At 43.0% G+C, this 18,897-nt stretch overlaps 2 protein-coding genes across 2 annotated transcripts; one reads left to right on the forward strand and one right to left on the reverse strand.

The window, feature by feature from the left end:
- Nucleotides 1-568: 568 nt before the first annotated feature.
- Nucleotides 569-6,336, reverse strand: prdx6 (peroxiredoxin 6). The gene is made up of 5 exons (XM_023999220.2): nucleotides 5,798-6,336; nucleotides 3,038-3,194; nucleotides 1,398-1,544; nucleotides 1,133-1,279; nucleotides 569-973 (listed from the first exon to the last, which is right to left on the reverse strand). Exons 1-5 carry the CDS (start codon nucleotides 5,887-5,889, stop codon nucleotides 848-850), a joined length of 669 nt encoding a protein of 222 aa, XP_023854988.1. The 5' UTR covers nucleotides 5,890-6,336; the 3' UTR covers nucleotides 569-847.
- A 3,680-nt stretch (nucleotides 6,337-10,016) lies between these two features.
- Nucleotides 10,017-14,547, forward strand: plpp6 (phospholipid phosphatase 6). Its single transcript, XM_023999439.2, has 2 exons — nucleotides 10,017-10,682; nucleotides 13,766-14,547. The coding sequence occupies exons 1-2, from the start codon at nucleotides 10,190-10,192 to the stop codon at nucleotides 14,134-14,136; spliced, it is 864 nt and encodes a 287-aa protein (XP_023855207.1). The 5' UTR covers nucleotides 10,017-10,189; the 3' UTR covers nucleotides 14,137-14,547.
- The last annotated feature ends 4,350 nt before the right edge of the window (nucleotides 14,548-18,897 follow it).

The following is an 18,897-nucleotide window of genomic DNA, read 5'->3' on the forward strand; positions in this document are numbered from 1 at the left end:
ATTTAGAATTATTACTTAATGCTATGCTTGACAAGTAGTTCCCTTATTCCACCACTTGGCACATGCACGARGGCCATGCATACATTTATGCACACTTAAGCAAACATTCATATTGGTAAATCTCACAATTTAGGTGGAATTTATCCCATGCATGGTTTATGCACAGACTTGTGTTTACTTACATTTGATAAATTAGGCCCCTTGGCTTTTGGGACTCAAGTACTAAACCAAAACACTGTCCATTAATCTCTAAGGCCTCCGCTCTATTTGATCGCACAGAATCATTACAGGAGGTAATTACCCCGTTTGTATACTGGTCAAACAGATGCTGCTTTCCTTCAGTGAGGTCAACACTGATCTGTAGATTAGATGTGATCAGTGCAACTTTTTAAAACTCAAAATAATTCAAGTGGAAGGATGCATTTTCTAACTATTGAAGCAGAACTAATATATATATATATATATATATATATATATATATATATATATATATATATATATATATATATATATATATATATATATATAGCTTCATATCATAACCACCAAAAAAACACACCCCCCACAGTGGTCTTCCAAAAGTGTGTTTATTGGGGTAGTAACACTGTACAATGCTAAGTTCAAGTCAAAGCCTTGCTCCTCAGAAGACATTACTATGAATGGATTAATGGATGCTTACTGAATATGTAAGTAATGAGATACTTTAATTAGTGCATCTAAACCTACAAGACTCTTGAAGGGATGATTGGCTACGCTATAAGTCCTCTAACGATAGGACTATTATGTGTTGATACTTTGGCAGTTGGGCCTATCTGGGCTTCGGGTTGTGTCCCCCCCCCCCCGAGGCTCAGGGCTGTGTGTAGCGGAGGTACTTCTTTCCAGAAGGCAGCTCTTTGGTGGTGACGCCATTGGGGAAAAGTTCAGCGGCCTCTGCATCGGAGAGAGAGGGAATAACCATACACTTCTCACCAGGCTGAGAGAGCGAGGGAGAGAAAGAGAAAAATATTAAGTAAAAAAACAATATGGCACAGTCTCCACTCTCTCCAAAATCTAAGTTAGTCAGACGTTTCAAGTGGTCTAATATCAAGATGTGAGAGACTAACTTTCAATCAACAGGGGTGTGTGCGTGTACCTTCCAGTCAACAGGTGTGGCCACCTTCTTGAGAGCAGTGAGCTGCAGAGAGTCGATGACACGGAGCAGCTCGTCAAAGTTCCTTCCYGTGGTGGCAGGGTACAAGATCGAAAGCTTCATCTTCTTATCTGGACCAATCACAAACACCTGGGGGAGGGACCGAAGGAGAGGGGTCTTATAAACAAACACCAATTTGAGCTTCATTTTCTACAGCAAAAATGTTGCAGTTTACATCTCCTGGATGTGTCTGTGACCTCATACTCACACAGCGTGCAGTGAGGGGAATGCCATCCTTGTCAAGCTCATCAGGGTCCAGCATGCCCAGCTGAACTGAAAGCACCCTCTTATCATCAGCGATGATGGGGAAGGGCAGGGGAGAGTCCGCACCATCACTGTTAAACGCCATCACATCCTACAGACAGAGGGAGAGAGGTCAGGGGTCAGCGATGATCAGCAAGGGCAGGGGACCGTGTCACCTTTACTGGCTGTGATTTTCATCAGTGACGTCTTTAGACTTCACAACTGGTAGTAGAGTAAAAGTGTCCTTGCTTTGCTCAGTAACTCACTCTCCCGTTTTCATGATGTGAACTACAAACAGCAGAATCAGTGACTGTATGTAGTATAATCTACAGCAATGAGAACTATAATCTGTAAAGAACCTGACCCTGTGACGACCACGGACTCTGATCTGAGTGACTCAGATCAGGTCTTTCACAGACAACAGTCAGGGTGACTGGGTTAGAGCATGTTGTGGCCAGAGTGAATATTATTGTAAAAAGGGGTCATTAGTCTGGACGGTTATATGTTTTCAGTTGTAGAGAAGTGTTAAAATGGTAGAGATAGTTACAGTGTTCACAGCAGCAGTATTAATCTCTTGTGGAAAGATTCTGTGTGTAAACAGAGAGAATCTGTTGGGACTGAATGGATGCGTAAAATAAGAGCAGCAGTAGTTCCGGTGTTTGGGTTTTTCGTCAGTGGTTATTTGGACAGATTTCACAGGTTTTAGCATCTTTCGAATTCCGGAAGGGGAGGGTACATTCGGCCCGTAACTTGCAAAGAGCGAAGGTGAAGCTCCTCATTCCAGCTCCACTCCTTTTTCTAGCATTTCTTGATCTCTTCTCTTAACGTGGATGGACCCAGAACTTAAATCTAGCAGCTGACCAATTAAGTGAGACTTTAGTTCTGGGTTAACCGACATTACAGAAGTATAGACAGCAGTGTAATGGCTGGTGTGGTCTAATCAAAAACTGGACATCAGACAAAACTAATACTCCTCACTGTGGGAAGGAAGGCTGCCATTAGTCACACAGGTTCAGCCAGAGGTGGGTGTGTGTGTATATAAGGAGAGGGGGTGGGATTAATTAGTTCAGTGAACTTCAGGGATTAACTTTTCATCCCCAAAAACTTGTTGAGAACTTGAGGGGGTGGTGCTTCTGTAACCTAGCAATCAAGCCATGGTTCCAATCACCAATGCCCCAGTGTAAGACTTGAGAACTTGGCAGTCCAGAAGAACTCGTTCCCCTGTTGGACCCAAGAGAGGCCTTTAAGGGAGGTAAAACATTCAGTACTTGCAGATAGAAATGTAATGAAAAGCTAACACTATTCCCTGTTATACTTGACAGACAAACATATCTGTTCTACACAATATATTTCTGTAGAGAAATGGCCATCTGTGAATGGAGTTGAGATGGAGTGTAACAGCTGTGCAGACTAAAGCAGTCTCAGGGGGATTACACAGGGTATGTGTATGCATGCAATATTGATTTAGACATGGCTGACAYAGTTTAGATATGGTAGTAAACCTGTGTGAGAGATGCCGTCCATATGGTAGTTATGCAATGTACGGGAATGTGCTCTACATTTGAACCACATAGGCAATGGATGCAGAGAGAGGGGTAGACAGACCTTGCTCCAGACGAGGTGGTCGGCCACACTGTCGATGGACAGCGCGATCATCTTGACGTTGCGCTTCTTGAACTCATTGCTGATCTTGGCAGCACAGGCCAGCTCTGTGGTACATACTGGAGTAAAGTCCCGGGGGTGGGAGAACAGGATACCCCATCTGGAGGAGAGGAGAGTAAGTCTCTGCTGAGGAAAACATTAGGCTAGACAAGTGCGAGTTTTATTTAATCAGTTCACTTTTACTAAATGAGAGGCAGAGTGTCACCATCTGACTATGAGGGAAGGTGGAAGGAAAGACTGAAAATCATGCGACTAGTCTCTGGAATGTGTGGTTGACCAATGATGAAACAATGTATGGTAGAGAGTGTGAAGAAAAGAACAGGACAACTAGAGGTTCTGTTTACGCATGCGTTGTAGAACCACACCTTTTTAGCGTCATAGTACATCCAAATAATAGAGACGTAGTCATGGAATACAAAAGCAAGCCCTCTAAACATTGCTCTCCTCCTTTCCCCCACCACTCATTGTGTCAGACTGGGACAGTAAGGAGGTTCAAATTTTTTCCCCAAAGAGCAACAAGTGTTCTTCTGTAAGACAATACAGTTATTGATTGGTTTTTACTGAAGTACCACAATCACTTGCACATCATTCTGTATGATGGCAATAGTTTATAAGAAAGTGTATTAAACCCGTTGCACCGGAAACAGAGCTGTAGCAACCACCAGTGTTTGAGTGGGGGACTGTTGGGGTGTTGCAATAACAGAATAATCTCTGGCTAATCTGTACTGAGTGCCAACACATCAAAATGAGAGGCTTTTAGCTACAGAGTAAAGGAAATAACTACCCTAACAAAACACAGTAAACCAGTTTATCTTGAGATTTGTATAAATTTCAAGTTATATTATTTCCTCTACCACTCCTCCACTCTCCCATCCCTCAATATTGGACCACAGCAACGGCAGTAGAAAAACAAAAATAATTTACTCTGTTCGGTAGAAACTTAAATCCCCTTGAGGGGGAAGTTGAACTTGTGTCTAGTTCTGCACAATCATTTAAAACTGCGGCAGGAAATGCTCGAGTCCCCCCCTCTGGCTGCACCACACACATGGCTTTGCAAAGCCAAAGATATGCAATATAATAATGTGTGTGTGAGAAAGAGCAGCCCAAATCTACCATGTTGGAGGGTCCTTCCCCTGTGCCAACCGTTACCCCTTTATATTCTTCTATTATTTAACTATAGCCATGAATACTGAAGTAAAAGCATGGCCCATGTTAATGATTGAGCTATAAAAACACTGGAATACATTAGGTATAATTGTGCTGTGATAGCACTGCTCCTCCACGTTGGAAGAGTTTTTTGGATCATGCTTATGTAACGGCCAAACCTTTGACCAAGCCAACTGTTTGTCTGGATGTGCGCAAAAGTTTGGGGTCACTTAGAAATGTCCTTGTTTTTGAAAGAAAAACTTTCTTTTTAAATCAGAAAAACAGTGTAGACATTGCTAATGACTATTGTACCTGGAAACTGCAGATTTTTTATGGAATATCTACATAGGCCCAATATCAGCAACGATCACTCCTGTGTTCCAATGGCATGTTGTGTTAGCTAATCCAAGTTGATCATTTTAAAAGGCTAATTGATTATTAGAAAGCCCTTTTGCAATTATGTTAGCACAGCTGAAAACTGTTGTTCTAATTAAATAAGCAATTAAACTGTCCTTTAGACTAGTTGAGTATCTGGAGCATCAGCATTTGTGGGTTCGATTACAGGCTCAAAATGGCCAGAAACAAAGACCTTGCTTCTGAAACTTGTCAGTCCATTTCTCAGAACAAGAATAAAYGCTATTCCATGCGAGAAATTGCCAAGAAACTGAAGATCTCATACAACGCTGTGTACTACTGCCTCTAACCAGAATAGAAAGAGTGGGAGGCCCCGGTGCACAACTGAGCAAGAGGACAAGTACATTAGTGTCTAGTTTGAGAAACAGACGCCTCAATAGTCCTCAACTGGCAGCTTCATTAAATAGTACCCACAATCCTCCAGTCTCAAAGTCAACAGTGAAGAGGCGACTCCGGGATGCTGGCCTTCTAGGCAGTGTTCAGTGTCTGTGTTCTTTTGCCATCTTAATCTTTTCTATTTATTGGCCAGTCTGAGATATGGCTTTTTCTTTGCAACTCTGCCTAGAAGACCAGGATCCCAGAGTCACCTCTTCAATGTTGACATGATATTTGTACTTGGGAAGAAAAAAAAGTTTTATTTTTGGTCGATTTTACAATACTAAACATTGCTATCTGGAAACCTGGGCAAGGTCAAGAGTGTATATGTTAAACAGGAAGGATTTATATACAAATCAAATGTGTCTGAAATAGTGTTTGAATGTGGATTGTGGACAACATATTTTGTAACAAACCGTTGTATAAGCCCGCGTGAAGCCTCGCCTACAGTAGATGTTCGAATTATTCAGATCTGATCTGGGATCAGAGCTTCGCTTTCCATATGAAACTGGTCCTGGACCGGTGCTTAGCGACTATAATTACCATCATGTTATATGACACTTGTGTCTTCAGTGTATGACTAATTTCACACTGAGCTCGTGGCAATGGACATTCAACCAAACCAAGTTTGTTATAGTCGTTACACAAAACACACCATCAGTAAATTATTAGGCTACTGTTTTCAATTGAGTACGCTGATGCAGTGCAGATACAAAGTAATAGCAGATGATCACACCGACTTGTTTAGCCTACAAAAGTAGCACTTACGAGTTTCCTAAGAAGTCATGGAATTTGATCTTGCCGATGGTTGTCTCAGCTTCGAAGTTAGGGAACACGTCTCCTAGCAGTATCCCAGGCATGGTTCTCTTTCCAGGGCAAGGTGACGAGTATTTTTTTTCTTCTTCGGTGGAGTTTCACGGCGGGTTGCATCCAATATTTATGGTGCATTACCGCCAACAACTGTACAGGGGTAAAAAGGAAACGTAAGCAAACTAAACCAAGCTAGGCAGAGCCAAGCACGAGCTAGCGATATCCTATTGGCCAGTTCTATCATATATCTACATTTTTCCGTTAGGCCAATAGGCGCGTATGCAATAACTCAATTCGCCTTTGCACTCCTAAACAACGGGATTTAAAAAAACTTTGCCAAAGGGTAAAGTCTGAAAAACTTAGCCCACTATGTTTATAACATATTGTAGTTTTAGGAATATAAAACAGTATCAAGATCAAATGTTTAATCGATGAGAAAATATGTAGAATGTCGGCCAAAATCCATCTCCTTCCGCCTTCCACCACTGGCGGCCACTGGGCTTCCACATTTGGTAGGGAGTTGAAAAGGCAAGCGGATGTTTCACATTTGTACATCCCGTGAAATGTATGTCTCCTCTGTAGCACAAGGCTGCATTCAAAACAAATCTCCCCTAAATCACATTTCCCCATTACATGGTGGAGACTTGCGCTTGAGCCTTTTATTTTTGGTTTTGTTCCACCAGCTTCAAACGGGGGATTTATTTGGCTACACACGACCCTGAATGGACAACAGGGGAGGGGTTAACATTTCTTACCCAAAATCATCCCCACCTATCGAGGCACAGGTGACTAGTGTAAAGCTTACTATTTATTTTCCCTATTTCATTTTTATATAGTTACATTTTTATTAAGATTAGGCTACTAACCCTAATATAAAATGTATTGCAAACTTAGCCTATTATTGGCTCTGACGTCATAGTATATGAAAAACCAACATCTGGCTGTAAGTTTTGTTCATAATAAGGCCCACACACATTTAGAATGCAGTAAAACTTAAAATAAACGCAGTCTCAAATAGCCGCCTGTCCCTTTTAATAGCCGGCAACGGCACACATTTTAGCAAATAAAACTCTGTTTCAAATAAACACAAGGTCTAAATGAATTGTTTACGAGGTTACCAATAATGACCATGAATTGTTTATGACGTTTAATGTTTTCTTTCTTACATTAAATAATTCAGTAATGACTGGAAAAAATTATGTCTATCATCCATTTTTTAGCGCCAGTAAGAAACTGCTAGCTAGCCATTGGCAGCTGAGAACTGCCAAACAGTCAACAACTTCGGGAATACAGAGTACAGACCCCCAGAAATAATTTGATCGCACTCTAATGGCAAAAGGAAGAACTGACGAAAATACACAGTCAAAGAGGAGAATAATTATTATTGCTTGAAGGGAACGCTGGACTTAAACAATTAAACAATTAAACAATTACCCTCTGATTTGGCTTCATTTTTGTGCTTGCTCCCATAGAGATAGATATAGGACTCATCTTTGTATCTGTGCCGTTATGGCGTATGTGGCAGCATAGGCTACGCCATTAAGGCAATCTCCATTTTGAAGTAGTACATTTTCTTCTTCACGATTGGCTTATCCCACCAGCTTTTTAAAAATTATTATTTCACCTTTATTTAACCAGGTAGGCCAGTTGAGAACAAGTTCTCATTTACAACTGCGACCTGGCCAAGATAAAGCAAAGCAGTGCGACACAAACAACAACACAGTGTTACACATGGAATAAACAAGCGTACAGTCAATAACACAATAGATTTTTTTTTTTTTAAAGTCCATATACAGTGTGTGCAAATGGCGTGAGGAGGTAAGGCAATAAATAGGCCATAGTAGCAAAGTAATTACAATTTAGCAAATTAACACTGGAGTGATAGATGTGCAGATGATGATGTGCAAGTAGAAATACTGGTGTGCAAAAGAGCAGAAAAGTACATTAAAAAACAATATGGGGATGAGGTAGGTATATTGGATAGCCTACAGATGGGCTATGTACAGCTGCAGCGATCAGTTAGCTGCTCAGATAGCTGATGTTTAAAGGTAGTGAAAGAAATATAAGTCTCCAACTTCAGCGATTTTTGCAATTCGTTCCAGTCATTGGCAGCAGAGAACTGGAAGGAAAGGCGGCCAAAGGAAGTGTTGGACATGACTACAACAGGCTCACCAGGAGGGATCAGCCAATGAAGTTGGAAGTCCCACCCAGTTAACTACATTAAAATGGGGGAATCCCTCAATAGCACTAACCATGCTAATACAGCCTTTTGGCCACTAGAGGCCTCTGTCATTCTCTATGCTTGCTCCTCAAGAAATGCTGTCTGCGATGACAGAAGCCAAACCTGAGTTGGCTTGGGAGTGTGGTTTGATATGGGTGTTCCTTAGGTGTCCTTACCACCACCAAGATACACCCATCTATCGGAACCTTGCCTGCAGCTGTTCCCCTCCACTCAATCACAACAAACAAACCTCCTGCAGGTTGAGTTAAATAACTACAGGCAGATGTATGGTGAGATGTCAGAGGAAGCCTTGAATAGGTCAGTAGCCTACAGAGTAATATAAGAATGCAATTGCTGAATTTATGTCGATCAAATAAAAAAAATCTAATTTTATTTGTCACATGCTTCGTAAGCAACAGGTGTAGACTAACAGTGAAATGCCCTTCAACAATGCAGAGAAAAACGATAGAAAAAGAATACACAAGGAATAAATACACAATGAGTTACATTAATAAGTAAAAATATATTCTAAACAAAGGGTTTTGATAACTTTCAAATGTAGTAACAAGTCCATGTGCAATAAACAACCCTTTACATAATACCATAGAAGAAGTGATCTGCTAATATAACAATGTGCACCTTTCATCTTTCATTGTTAAGAATAGCCGATACAGACACTGTGCCTATTGGCATTTTGTCTAGTGGTAGTAGGGCTACCTTCCCCATGTTCCCTGATCCTGGTGCAGAATACACAAGGTTTGCTCCATGCATGTTTCTGTGAACACATAGTCACTGTTCGATTACCAATGGCAGTTAGGATTGGTAATATCTGACACACAAACAGGCACAACAGGTCAGATAAAACCTACCCAATTATGGTCTCCCCATCAAACGACTGAGGCTGCCGTCTGGCAAAAGCACCTCCTGTCCATCTGTAGAAATAGGCAGAGTTCAGCAGTGACACATGGAATGAAAAGGGTGTTGCTATTACTGGACATTTGTGCTGTACTGTACTATTAGTAATCACCTCATTGTGGATGTGTTGAGTGCCAGGTCTCTCTGCATCTCATCTCACCGACACATAAACRARTGCAGCATAAATACCGGAGGCTGAGACAGGAGGGGTCGGGAGACACTGTGGCCCCATCCGACGATACCCCCGGACAGGGCCAAACAGGCAGGATATAACCCCACCCACTTTGCCAAAGCACAGCCCCCACACCACTAGAGGGATATCTTCAACCACCAATTTACCATCCTCAGACAAGGCCGAGTATAGCCCACAAAGATCTCCGCCACGGCACAACCCGAGGGGGGGGCGCCAACCCAGACAGGAAGATCATGTCAGTGACTCAACCCACTCAAGTGACGCACCCCTCCTAGGGACGACATGGAAGAGCACCAGTAAGCCAGTGACTCAGCCCCTGTAATAGGTTTAGAGGCAGAGAATCCCAGTGGAGAGAGGGGAACCAGCCAGGCAGAGACAGCAAGGGCGGTTCGTTGCTCCAGTGCCTTTCCGTTCACCTTCACACTCCTGGGCCAGACTATGCCAGACCATGTAATGCTTTGTAGGTTAGCAGTTAAAACCTTGAAATCAGCCCTAGCCTTAACAGGAAGCCAGTGTAGAGAGGCTAGCACTGGGGTAATATGATCAATTTTTTMGGTTCTAGTCAAGATTCTAGCAGCCGTGTTTAGCACTAACTGAAGTTTATTTAGTGCTTTATCCAGGTAGCCGGAAAGTAGAGCATTGCAGTAGTCTAACCTAGAAGTCGGCTTGATTTAGTTTAGTTATTTTTTTTATTGGTAGTTTGGTAATATATTTATATATATAGATATTTTATTTTTTTCATTTTTGGAGTCCTGTTTCCATCCCGCACAGTAGGTGGCAGGATGTATCTTAAATTGTGCGATCGCCAATATACCATAGAAAAAGAAAAAGAAGAAGAAGAAGAAGAAGAAGATGATGAAGAAAACTAAGATGGCAATTCAGGAAACTGTTAGCGGACGTTAGAGAAATTGTCACCTGTAACTCGATGAGTTGAGCGGCACAAAAACCTTTATTATCACAATTGATAAACGTTCCCTTCGATTTATTAACACCTGATTTTAATAACCAGAAACGGAACAAAATGCCTTCTCCTAAAACCAAAAACAGTGCAAATCGCAGCGCAGGTGGAAGCTCAGGTCTCAGTGGCAGCACCAACGGCAACGGACGCTACGAGTTCATGTCGTTGAACCGAACCCCTCCACCCACCCTCCTCCAACGGCAGGGCTCCGACCCAACCGCTGCAGCCAGACTGCGGGCATCTGAGAGCCCTACCCGGCGAAGGGGCTCCGGGTCCTCCACCTCCTCCAACACAGGCATGCCCGAAGAGGATTGTATGCGGCTCAACCCTTCATTTATCGGGATAGCCCTCAGCTCCCTCCTCGCCATAGACCTGTGGCTTTCCAAGCGGCTGGGGGTGTGTGCCTGTGAAGATTCCTCCTGGGGCAGTATTAGACCATTGATGAAACTTATAGAGATTTCTGGACATGGAATACCATGGCTGGTCGGGACAGCCTACGGCCTGTACAAGGCTGACAGTGCAGCAGGACAGGAGGTTATGCTAAACCTCTTCATGGGTAAATATGATATCATATTAATTGTATTATTCATAATAGCCTCATACTAACAGGAAGCCTCCCATACATAGCCAGAAAGCTCCTATTATGTCGCCTCCATAGAATGCCACCTCCTGTTCTTATTGTCATGAATCCCCATCCCCAGCCATTTTTACTGCTCTCACACACACACACACACACTGACTCAGACACACACTCACCCGGCCAGGAGGACGCGATACTCAACCTCTAAATAATGAATGTCTATGTTGGTGTTTTTATTAGATCTGTGGATAGTATACAGAAATATTCCGAAATGGTTTCCTCTTCCTCTTTCTGCAATAATGTTAGAACCGGTAGATGCATGCACATCCTTGGTATGCATCCACCCTGCTGGTGTTCACCCATCTTATGCTTTCAGATGAATATCAGTACAGAGAAGTCTAATGAGATGAGATTAGGGAAGGGAAGGATTTGGCCCACACATCCCTTATCCTAATTAGCATGCATCCGTCCCCTCATCAACCTCCGTCCAGCCTTACAGCTGACACACACACCAATTTCAACCTTCCCTCCACAATATTTTGTCTTCTCTCTTTCTGTTTTTCCTTTCCTTCCTTTGTTGCCAGCTCCTTATCACCTGTAACTGTCATCCCACTGTTCATCCTGGGCTCCACCGGTTCCTCTCCTCCACTGTTTCTCTCCTCTTGAGGCAATATTTAGGAGATTATTGGGATTGGGCCTAGCCGAGTACTACAGTAGATTGTTGTGCAGACACTGGTTGCCAAGCCACACAGACACCTAGAACTCAGATGTCTGACTCAGGGACTTCAGTAAACACACACACACACACACACACACACACACACACACTCTTCTGATCCCTGATGCGTGCACACACACTGAGTAAACGTGTAAGCACACACACTAACAATGCTAATGCTAGAAATACACGTACACACACACACACACACACACACACAGGGGAGAGTAGGCAGAGAGTTGTCATCTGGAGTTTTCCAGCTCTATGAACAGTCAGCCACTCTAGAAGAGACAGACAATCTCCCCTGTAGTGGTGGGGAGTGAGAAAGACAGACAGAAAAATAAACAGACAGCCAGAGAGACAGCCAGAGAGACAGCCAGAGAGACAGCCAGAGAGACAGCCAGAGAGACAGCCAGAGAGACAGCCAGAGGTCCTCTGCAGTGTGCAGGGTTGTTCCACATCAAAAAGCACAAGAAAGAGGATTTCGACACCTACCATCTCAGATTGTTCTGAAATCGTTTCTGTAATTAGAAACAGATAAGATTAGCATTTCTGCAACATTATTTTGTTGAAATATAATTAGATCTCTGAGAAATTAAGCTAATTAATTGCAATTTGGACTCCCAAAAATTCCAACAATGAGTAAAACATAAGGAAATAGTAAAAAGCCACCTACGGACCCCCCATGCCAACGAGTATACAGTATCAGTTTTCTATGTTTGACAAGTAGTGTGGAGCTGCGGCTTGGCGTATTGTTTCTGTAATGCATTTTCAGTGAATTTGGGGATGTTTCTCCCCCCCTGTTCAGAAAAATGTGTCATTCAAGTTGTCAGGTTTATGTTCCTTCCTGCATCCTAATATTACCAGGTTCAGACCACTAGATAGTACTGTTCCTGCTATTAAAGGATAAAAGAAAAGAAAATCCCACATCTTCAATGTTAAAGGGATAGTTGACTCAAATTACATATTGGATTCCTTAACCTGTCAGCAGTCTATGGACAAGGTATGACATGCTTCACATGGTTTTGTTTACGTTGCCACTGTTTAAAATGCAAACGTTTTAGCATTTTTGGCACAAATCCAAAGAAAATGCTAATATAGGTACCATGGACTAGCATTTAAAACAGTGTCTAGGACAACAAAACCAAAGCATGGGTTGCTGATGTACCTTTTGTGATTTGGGTGAACTATCCTTTTAACATTGGGGGGATGCTTTAAATATCAGTATGTAGGATGGGACATAACCCTAACAACTCATTTCTCTGAACAGCGGAAAAAAATATCCAATTCAGTGAGAATACGTCACGTAGGATGAAGAAACAATACTCAGAGAACACAGAGTACTGATATTGTATACTTGTTGTTGGCATTGGTATGGGGAGTCCATGGGTGTCTTGTGACCAATTCTTTGGAATCCTCATGTCTTACTCATTGTTTTGGTCCAAAATGGATGTTATGTGCTATATTTATTGAATACTATATGAATCCTATCATTTAAAATGGCCAATTTGGGTCCAATCCATTAGCTTAATTTCAAATGATCAAATGATATTTCAACAAAATAATGTTTCAGGAATGCTAATCTTATCTGTTTTTAACTACAGATACGATTTCAGAACAATCTGAAATGCTGGGTGTCATGGTGTGCTGAAATGACATGGAACGACCCTGCAGTATACTGGGTSTGATCAGTACAGTAGTAGTGTGTGCCGAATGAGTGGTAGTCTGTTGCTATGTGATGCAGCCAGAGGGGCTGCAGGAGCCAAAGACAGCTGCTCCTTTACAGCCCAGAGGAGGACAAAGATGAAGACTGCAGCTCTCTCCTCTCTCTCTCTCTGGCAAAAGGCCAAAGCTGTCACTGAGCTTGTGTGTGTATGTGACAGAATGTGTGTGTGAGACAGCATGATGTGTGGGAAGAGGTGAGGATCAAACCGGTGTAGAGGTTAATGGTGTCTCACAATGATGTCTGCTAGAATTAAGATTACTTTATTATCAGCCACAGCTTGTTCATGATCCCTTTACGGTTTGTAGGATGGAGAGAGATAACACTCAATCAATTCACTTGTCCCAGGGGAAAAATAGTTGTCCTAGTTATTTTTATTTGGGTAGAAAGATGATAGGATATTATTAGTGTGTGCAATGTGTTTTGCTGCTAATGCTGGATGTCTGTATTCATTAGTGTGTGTGTGCATACATTTGTTTGTTTTCCAACTGTGTGCTGTGTAGGCCTACTGTTTGCTGACTGTCTATCTCTCTTTCATCTCCCTCCCCACTCTGCATCCTCTCTCTCTCCTCACCTCCCTTTCTCACCACCCCTTCTCTCCCAACTCTCCTCCCTCAGCTCTCATTCTAGACCTGATCCTGGTTGGCATGGTGAAAGCTGTCGTCCGTCGGCGCCGCCCGTCCCACAACCGCATGGACATGTTCGCCACCTTCTCCGTGGACCGCTTCTCCTTCCCCTCGGGGCACGCCACCCGCGCAGCCATGTGTGCCCGCTTCTTGCTGGCCCACCTGGTCCTGGCTGCACCCCTCAGGGTGCTGGTGTTCTTGTGGTCTTGTCTGGTGGGGCTGAGCCGGGTGCTGCTGGGCAGACACAACGTGACCGACGTGCTGTTTGGCTTCCTAATGGGCTACTGGCAGTACAACCTGGTGGAAATGCTCTGGGTGTCATCACTGGGCCTGCAGGGGCTGCTGGGACTCATCCAGGGGTGAGGAGGAGGAGTGGAGATTGAGGAGGGTGAAAGAGGGTGTGGTTGGTGGGAGACCCTGTCTCAGTATGTTTGAAACATTGACTGATCCTGCCCCATACTGACACTGGTAACTCATAATTTCAAGACTAACAACGGCAACAACAAAGGCTGCCACCCACTAATCATCCATCCACATGGAACTGCAATCAGAAGCACCTACAGTAGGAGCAGGATGCTCCTCTACACTGCATCACAGCACTGCTGCAAAGACCTGGAACACTTTCCACTCTACTGTATTTCGCTGTTGGAAAAAAAGTGTGTGTGGAATATTAATGTGGTGTAATAAGCCGGGGGGGTAGTGTTACCCCCAATACAGTCTTCTGTTCTTCTTCCAGCTTTGGAGGTTTGGGGCTCTGCAGTGATATGAGAGAGAGGGAGAAAAGAGCATATTTTATGGAGGATTCATTTTGTATTGACTTATTTTAAACTTTTACGGTATGTAAGGCTGAAAATTGAATGGTATGTCTTTTTTATTTCCCACTGTGAAATATACACTGAACAAAAATATAAACGCAACAATTTCAACGATTTTACTGAGTTACAGTTCATATAAGGAAGTTAGTCAATTGAAATGAAGCCATTAGGCCCTAATCTATGGATTTCACATGACTAGGCAAGGGCACAGCCATGGGTGGGCCTGGAGGGCATATGCCAGGGTTCCTTAACTGGCGGCAGGCGGACAAATTTTATCCGTGGGTGGTTTTATTTGGCCCCCTAAGTTTTCTGAACAAAAAAAAGTTGAATTTGCATTGTTGGATATAAAACACTAAAATAAAAAGGAAATCAGCCCCAAGTGATTTTAATTGAAGAAATTTGTTCCCAAGTATTCCCACGCATAATAGAGAGAGACACGTGATCTTATACAAATGTAAGCAAGGTTTGAAACTATTATGTTTTAGTCAAACATATCTGTTTGGTCAATTTGCAGTCTACAAATTATTTGTAATTGTGTTCCGGCCCGCCGACCATTCGCTTCAGGAAATAAATTGACCCCCGGCTGAATCTAGTTGATGATCCCTGGCATAGGCCCACACACAAGGGAGCCAGGCCCACCCACTGGGGAGCCAGGCCTAGCCAATCAGAATACGTTTTCCCCCACGAAAGTGCTTTATTACAGACATAAATACGCCTCAGTTTCATCAGCTGTCCAGTGGCTGGTCTCAGACGATTCCGCAGGTGAAGAAGCTGAATGTGGAGGTCCTGGGCAGGCCACATGGTCTGCGGTTGTGAGGCCGGTTGGACGTACTGCCAAATTCTCTCAAATGACGTTGGAGGTGGCTTATGGTAGAGAAATAAACATTAAATTATCTGGCAACGGCTCTGGTGGACATTACTGCAATCAGCATGCCAATTGCACGTTCCCTCAACTTGAGACATCTGTGGCAATGTGTTGTGTGACACAACTGCACATTATAGTGGCCATTTTATTTCCCCCAGCACAAGGTTTAATCAGCTTCTTGATATGCCACACCTGACAGGTAGATGGATTATCTTGGCAAAGGAGAAATCCCCACTAATTGGGATGTAAACAAATTTGTGCACATAATTTGAGAGAAATAAGCTTTTCGTGTGTATGGAACATTTCTGGGATCTTTTATTTCAGCTTGTGAAACATGGGACCAACACTTTACATGTTGCATTTATATTCTTGTTCAGTATACTTACCCTGAATGGGTTATTGCGGGTCTTGAGAAATAATCCAGTTTTCTACAGATTGCTGCATGCTCAATAATAATTACCTGATGATGTTGTGTTAACCAGAGACAGGAGGCATGGTTTTCACTCCAGATTAGGTTTCCCAACAACTTAACAGCAACGCTGACATCAAACCTGTAGTTGATTAATTCATGACCTTTTAATGTGTTAAACCTCTGGCTAGGTTGACCAGACCACGTCATCTCTCCTTATCCATGGCTCTGAGACGTGATCCTGGAGCTAGATAGTGATCCTCTTCATATCAGCATAGAGAGTTGAAGCTTTATGGTAACAGTCTGATTAGTTGTGCAACAGCCAGGGTTGCAACAGGTTGAACAGGTTGAACAGGTTGAACAGGTTGGACAGGTTGGAGGGAAGACAGGAGAGCGGCAGGTTTTATAGTTCTTGGCCAGAGATCGAAGTAGAATAGACTTTTTTACCTTTCAGAAAGAGAACACACAGTGAATGTCAAAGACGGTTTGCTGTTTTCTTCTGTACTGTTTTGTTTACAGGTGTAACTGACACACACAGACCTTTTACTGAGTGACGCCAGCTGTAGTAATGGTGTAATCATGCTGTGTGCCATGACCAAAAATTGGGTGTGGGGTGGATCTAGTGGCGAAGTACTTTGCACCCTGTCCTTAACTGCCCTACTGCTAAACTGCTCTCTGCTCTGACTTCTGGTGCACCTGCACCATGGCCTCCACTCTATGAATGTACATTATCTGGTGCAATGTGCATGTGAGCCAGACAAAGAGTTCTCCGCTGTCCTGGCTGTTTACAAAGTGTTTCTGTGTGTTTACACAGACAGCAGCCATTTTATGCCATAGCTGGTGTTTTGTAATTTGGCTGTTGTTGATGGCACATTGTAAATATCCCGCACAGACTCTAATCAACATTCTATTGTTGACTCGGATGAATAATAGTCCTCCTCTCTTCAACTCTGAAACCAACAGCCCTATCTCTCTCTCTCTCCTGTCCTCCTCTCATCTCCTCTCAGATGAGTGGATTATGCTGTAGCTGAGAGAAACCGGGAAGAGGTGTGTGTTGAGACCAACCACTCCAACACCTCCGCTCTGATTAAATATGGAGGAGCAGCTTCTTAGCCATGTCTCTCTCTTTCACCCTCTTTCATCCTCACTCTATTTCGTCTTTTTCTCGCTCTCTCTCTTCTCTCATTCTCTCGCTCTCTCTTTACTGTCTTTTCCTCTCTCTCTGTGCTCACAGAAGAGTCTGACTCAATTACCTCTTCTCGGTTCTTCAGTTGCGATTCACTGTTGATCTTTCATCTTTCGTGAACCACTACCTCCTCCCTCTACTCCCCCGGACTCACCCGCCCCTCTCTCCCCTGGAACTCTACCTCCCCTCACTCATCTAGTCTTATGTAGCATCCAGGCTCAAGTATGACTCCAAACCAAACATGCATTTGTTGAAGTCTTTAGCTGAGGAGGATTTGGTCATATGTTGCCATGCAGTGAGTGTAGCTACACATGACCAGCTGATCTTGATTAGTCTTCACGTACTGTTCTGAGGGATGGTCTATATCAGTAGCAGCTTTATTTCTCTGACTGTTGTAAATAATCCATTGAGTAACTCTCTCTGATCTATTTCATACATACTGTATTTCTTCTGCAATAATCCAGTAGTAGAGACTAGAGCTAACCAGTCAGTGGTTCTTGAATTGGTACGATTTGACCAATGGCATGGCTTCCCCAGAAACTGCTTCCTGTACCCAGCCAAAAGCAATCATGGTTCTCATCGCAATAAGGAAGAACACATTGTTGTTCTTCTGTTTTTATTGTGTTATCTATCTACTCACCAGGGAATGTCTGAAAATGTTATGCCCAATCAAAGCAATATGGTTGACATTCCACCCTATCAGAGGGAAAGTTTAGACTTTTCAGATCTACAGTATAGGCTAAATGTGTGTCCCAAATGCCACCATATTCCCTACATAATGCACTACTTTTGATCAGAGCCCCATGGGCCCAGGGGTTGGAGCTAGGAGTCAGTTTGGAACTGTGCCCACTAGTCTGGGCATCTCCGCCTCTGTACATTCAAAGACAAAGTCTGCAGACACACGCTACTTCACAAGATCTCACCAGCTTGATACACTGAATTATAACTTTAATCTGTTGTGTTATTGTGTAATCTTTCATCTGTAATGTCAAATTAATGAAGTGTAATGTCAATGTATGTACATTTTGTGTTCATCTTACGCTTTATATTATAATGGGTTGACTGTATATGGTAGCAAATGTGACTGTTTATTCTATGGGTTTTGGAGGTATACTCCAGAATGATTGCATTGCAAATATTTTTTATAAATACAGCCTATATATGTGTAACAGACGCCTCACAAGTCCTCAACTGGCAGCTTCATGAAATAGTACCCGCAAAACACCAGTCTCAACGTCAACAGTGAAGAGGCGACTCCGGGATGCTGGCCTTCTAGGCAGAGATGCAAAGTAAAAAGCCATATCTCAGACTGGCCAATAAACAGAAAATATTAAGATGGGCAAAAGAACACAGACACTGGACAGAGATATGGCTTTTTCTTTACAACTCTGCCTAGAAGGCCAGCATCCCGGAGTCGCCTCTTCACTGTTGACGTTGAGACTGGTGTTTTGCGGGGGTACTATATAATGAAGCTGCCAGTTGAGGACGTGTGAAGCGTCTGTTTCTCAAACGAGACACTCTAATGTACCTGTCCTCTTGCTCAGTTGTGCACCGGGGCCTCCCACTCCTCTTTCTATTCTGGTTAGAGCCAGTTTGCGCTGTTCTGTGAAGGGAGTAGTACACAGCGTTGTACGAGATCTTCAGTTGCTTGGCAATTTCTTGCATGGAATAGCCTTAATTRCTCAGGACAAGAATAGGCTGACGAGTTTCAGAAGAAAGTTCTTTGTTTCTGGCCATTTTGAGCCTGTAATCGAACCTACAAATGCTGATGCTCCAGATACTCAACTAGTCTAAAGGCGGCCAGTTTTATTGCTTCTTTAATCAGAACAACAGTTTTCAGCTGTGCTAA

The sequence above is a fragment of the Salvelinus sp. IW2-2015 genome, linkage group LG13 (assembly GCF_002910315.2).
Source record: "Salvelinus sp. IW2-2015 linkage group LG13, ASM291031v2, whole genome shotgun sequence".
NCBI lineage: Eukaryota > Metazoa > Chordata > Actinopteri > Salmoniformes > Salmonidae > Salvelinus > Salvelinus sp. IW2-2015.

Excerpts from the sequence above, each read along its gene's own strand:
- plpp6 (XM_023999439.2), top strand. The coding sequence starts at position 10,190 with ATGCCTTCTCCTAAAACCAAAAACAGTGCAAATCGCAGCGCAGGTGGA. Across the intron at positions 10,683-13,765 it reads TATGCTAAACCTCTTCATGG|CTCTCATTCTAGACCTGATC; the intron begins GTAAATATGATA and ends CTCCTCCCTCAG.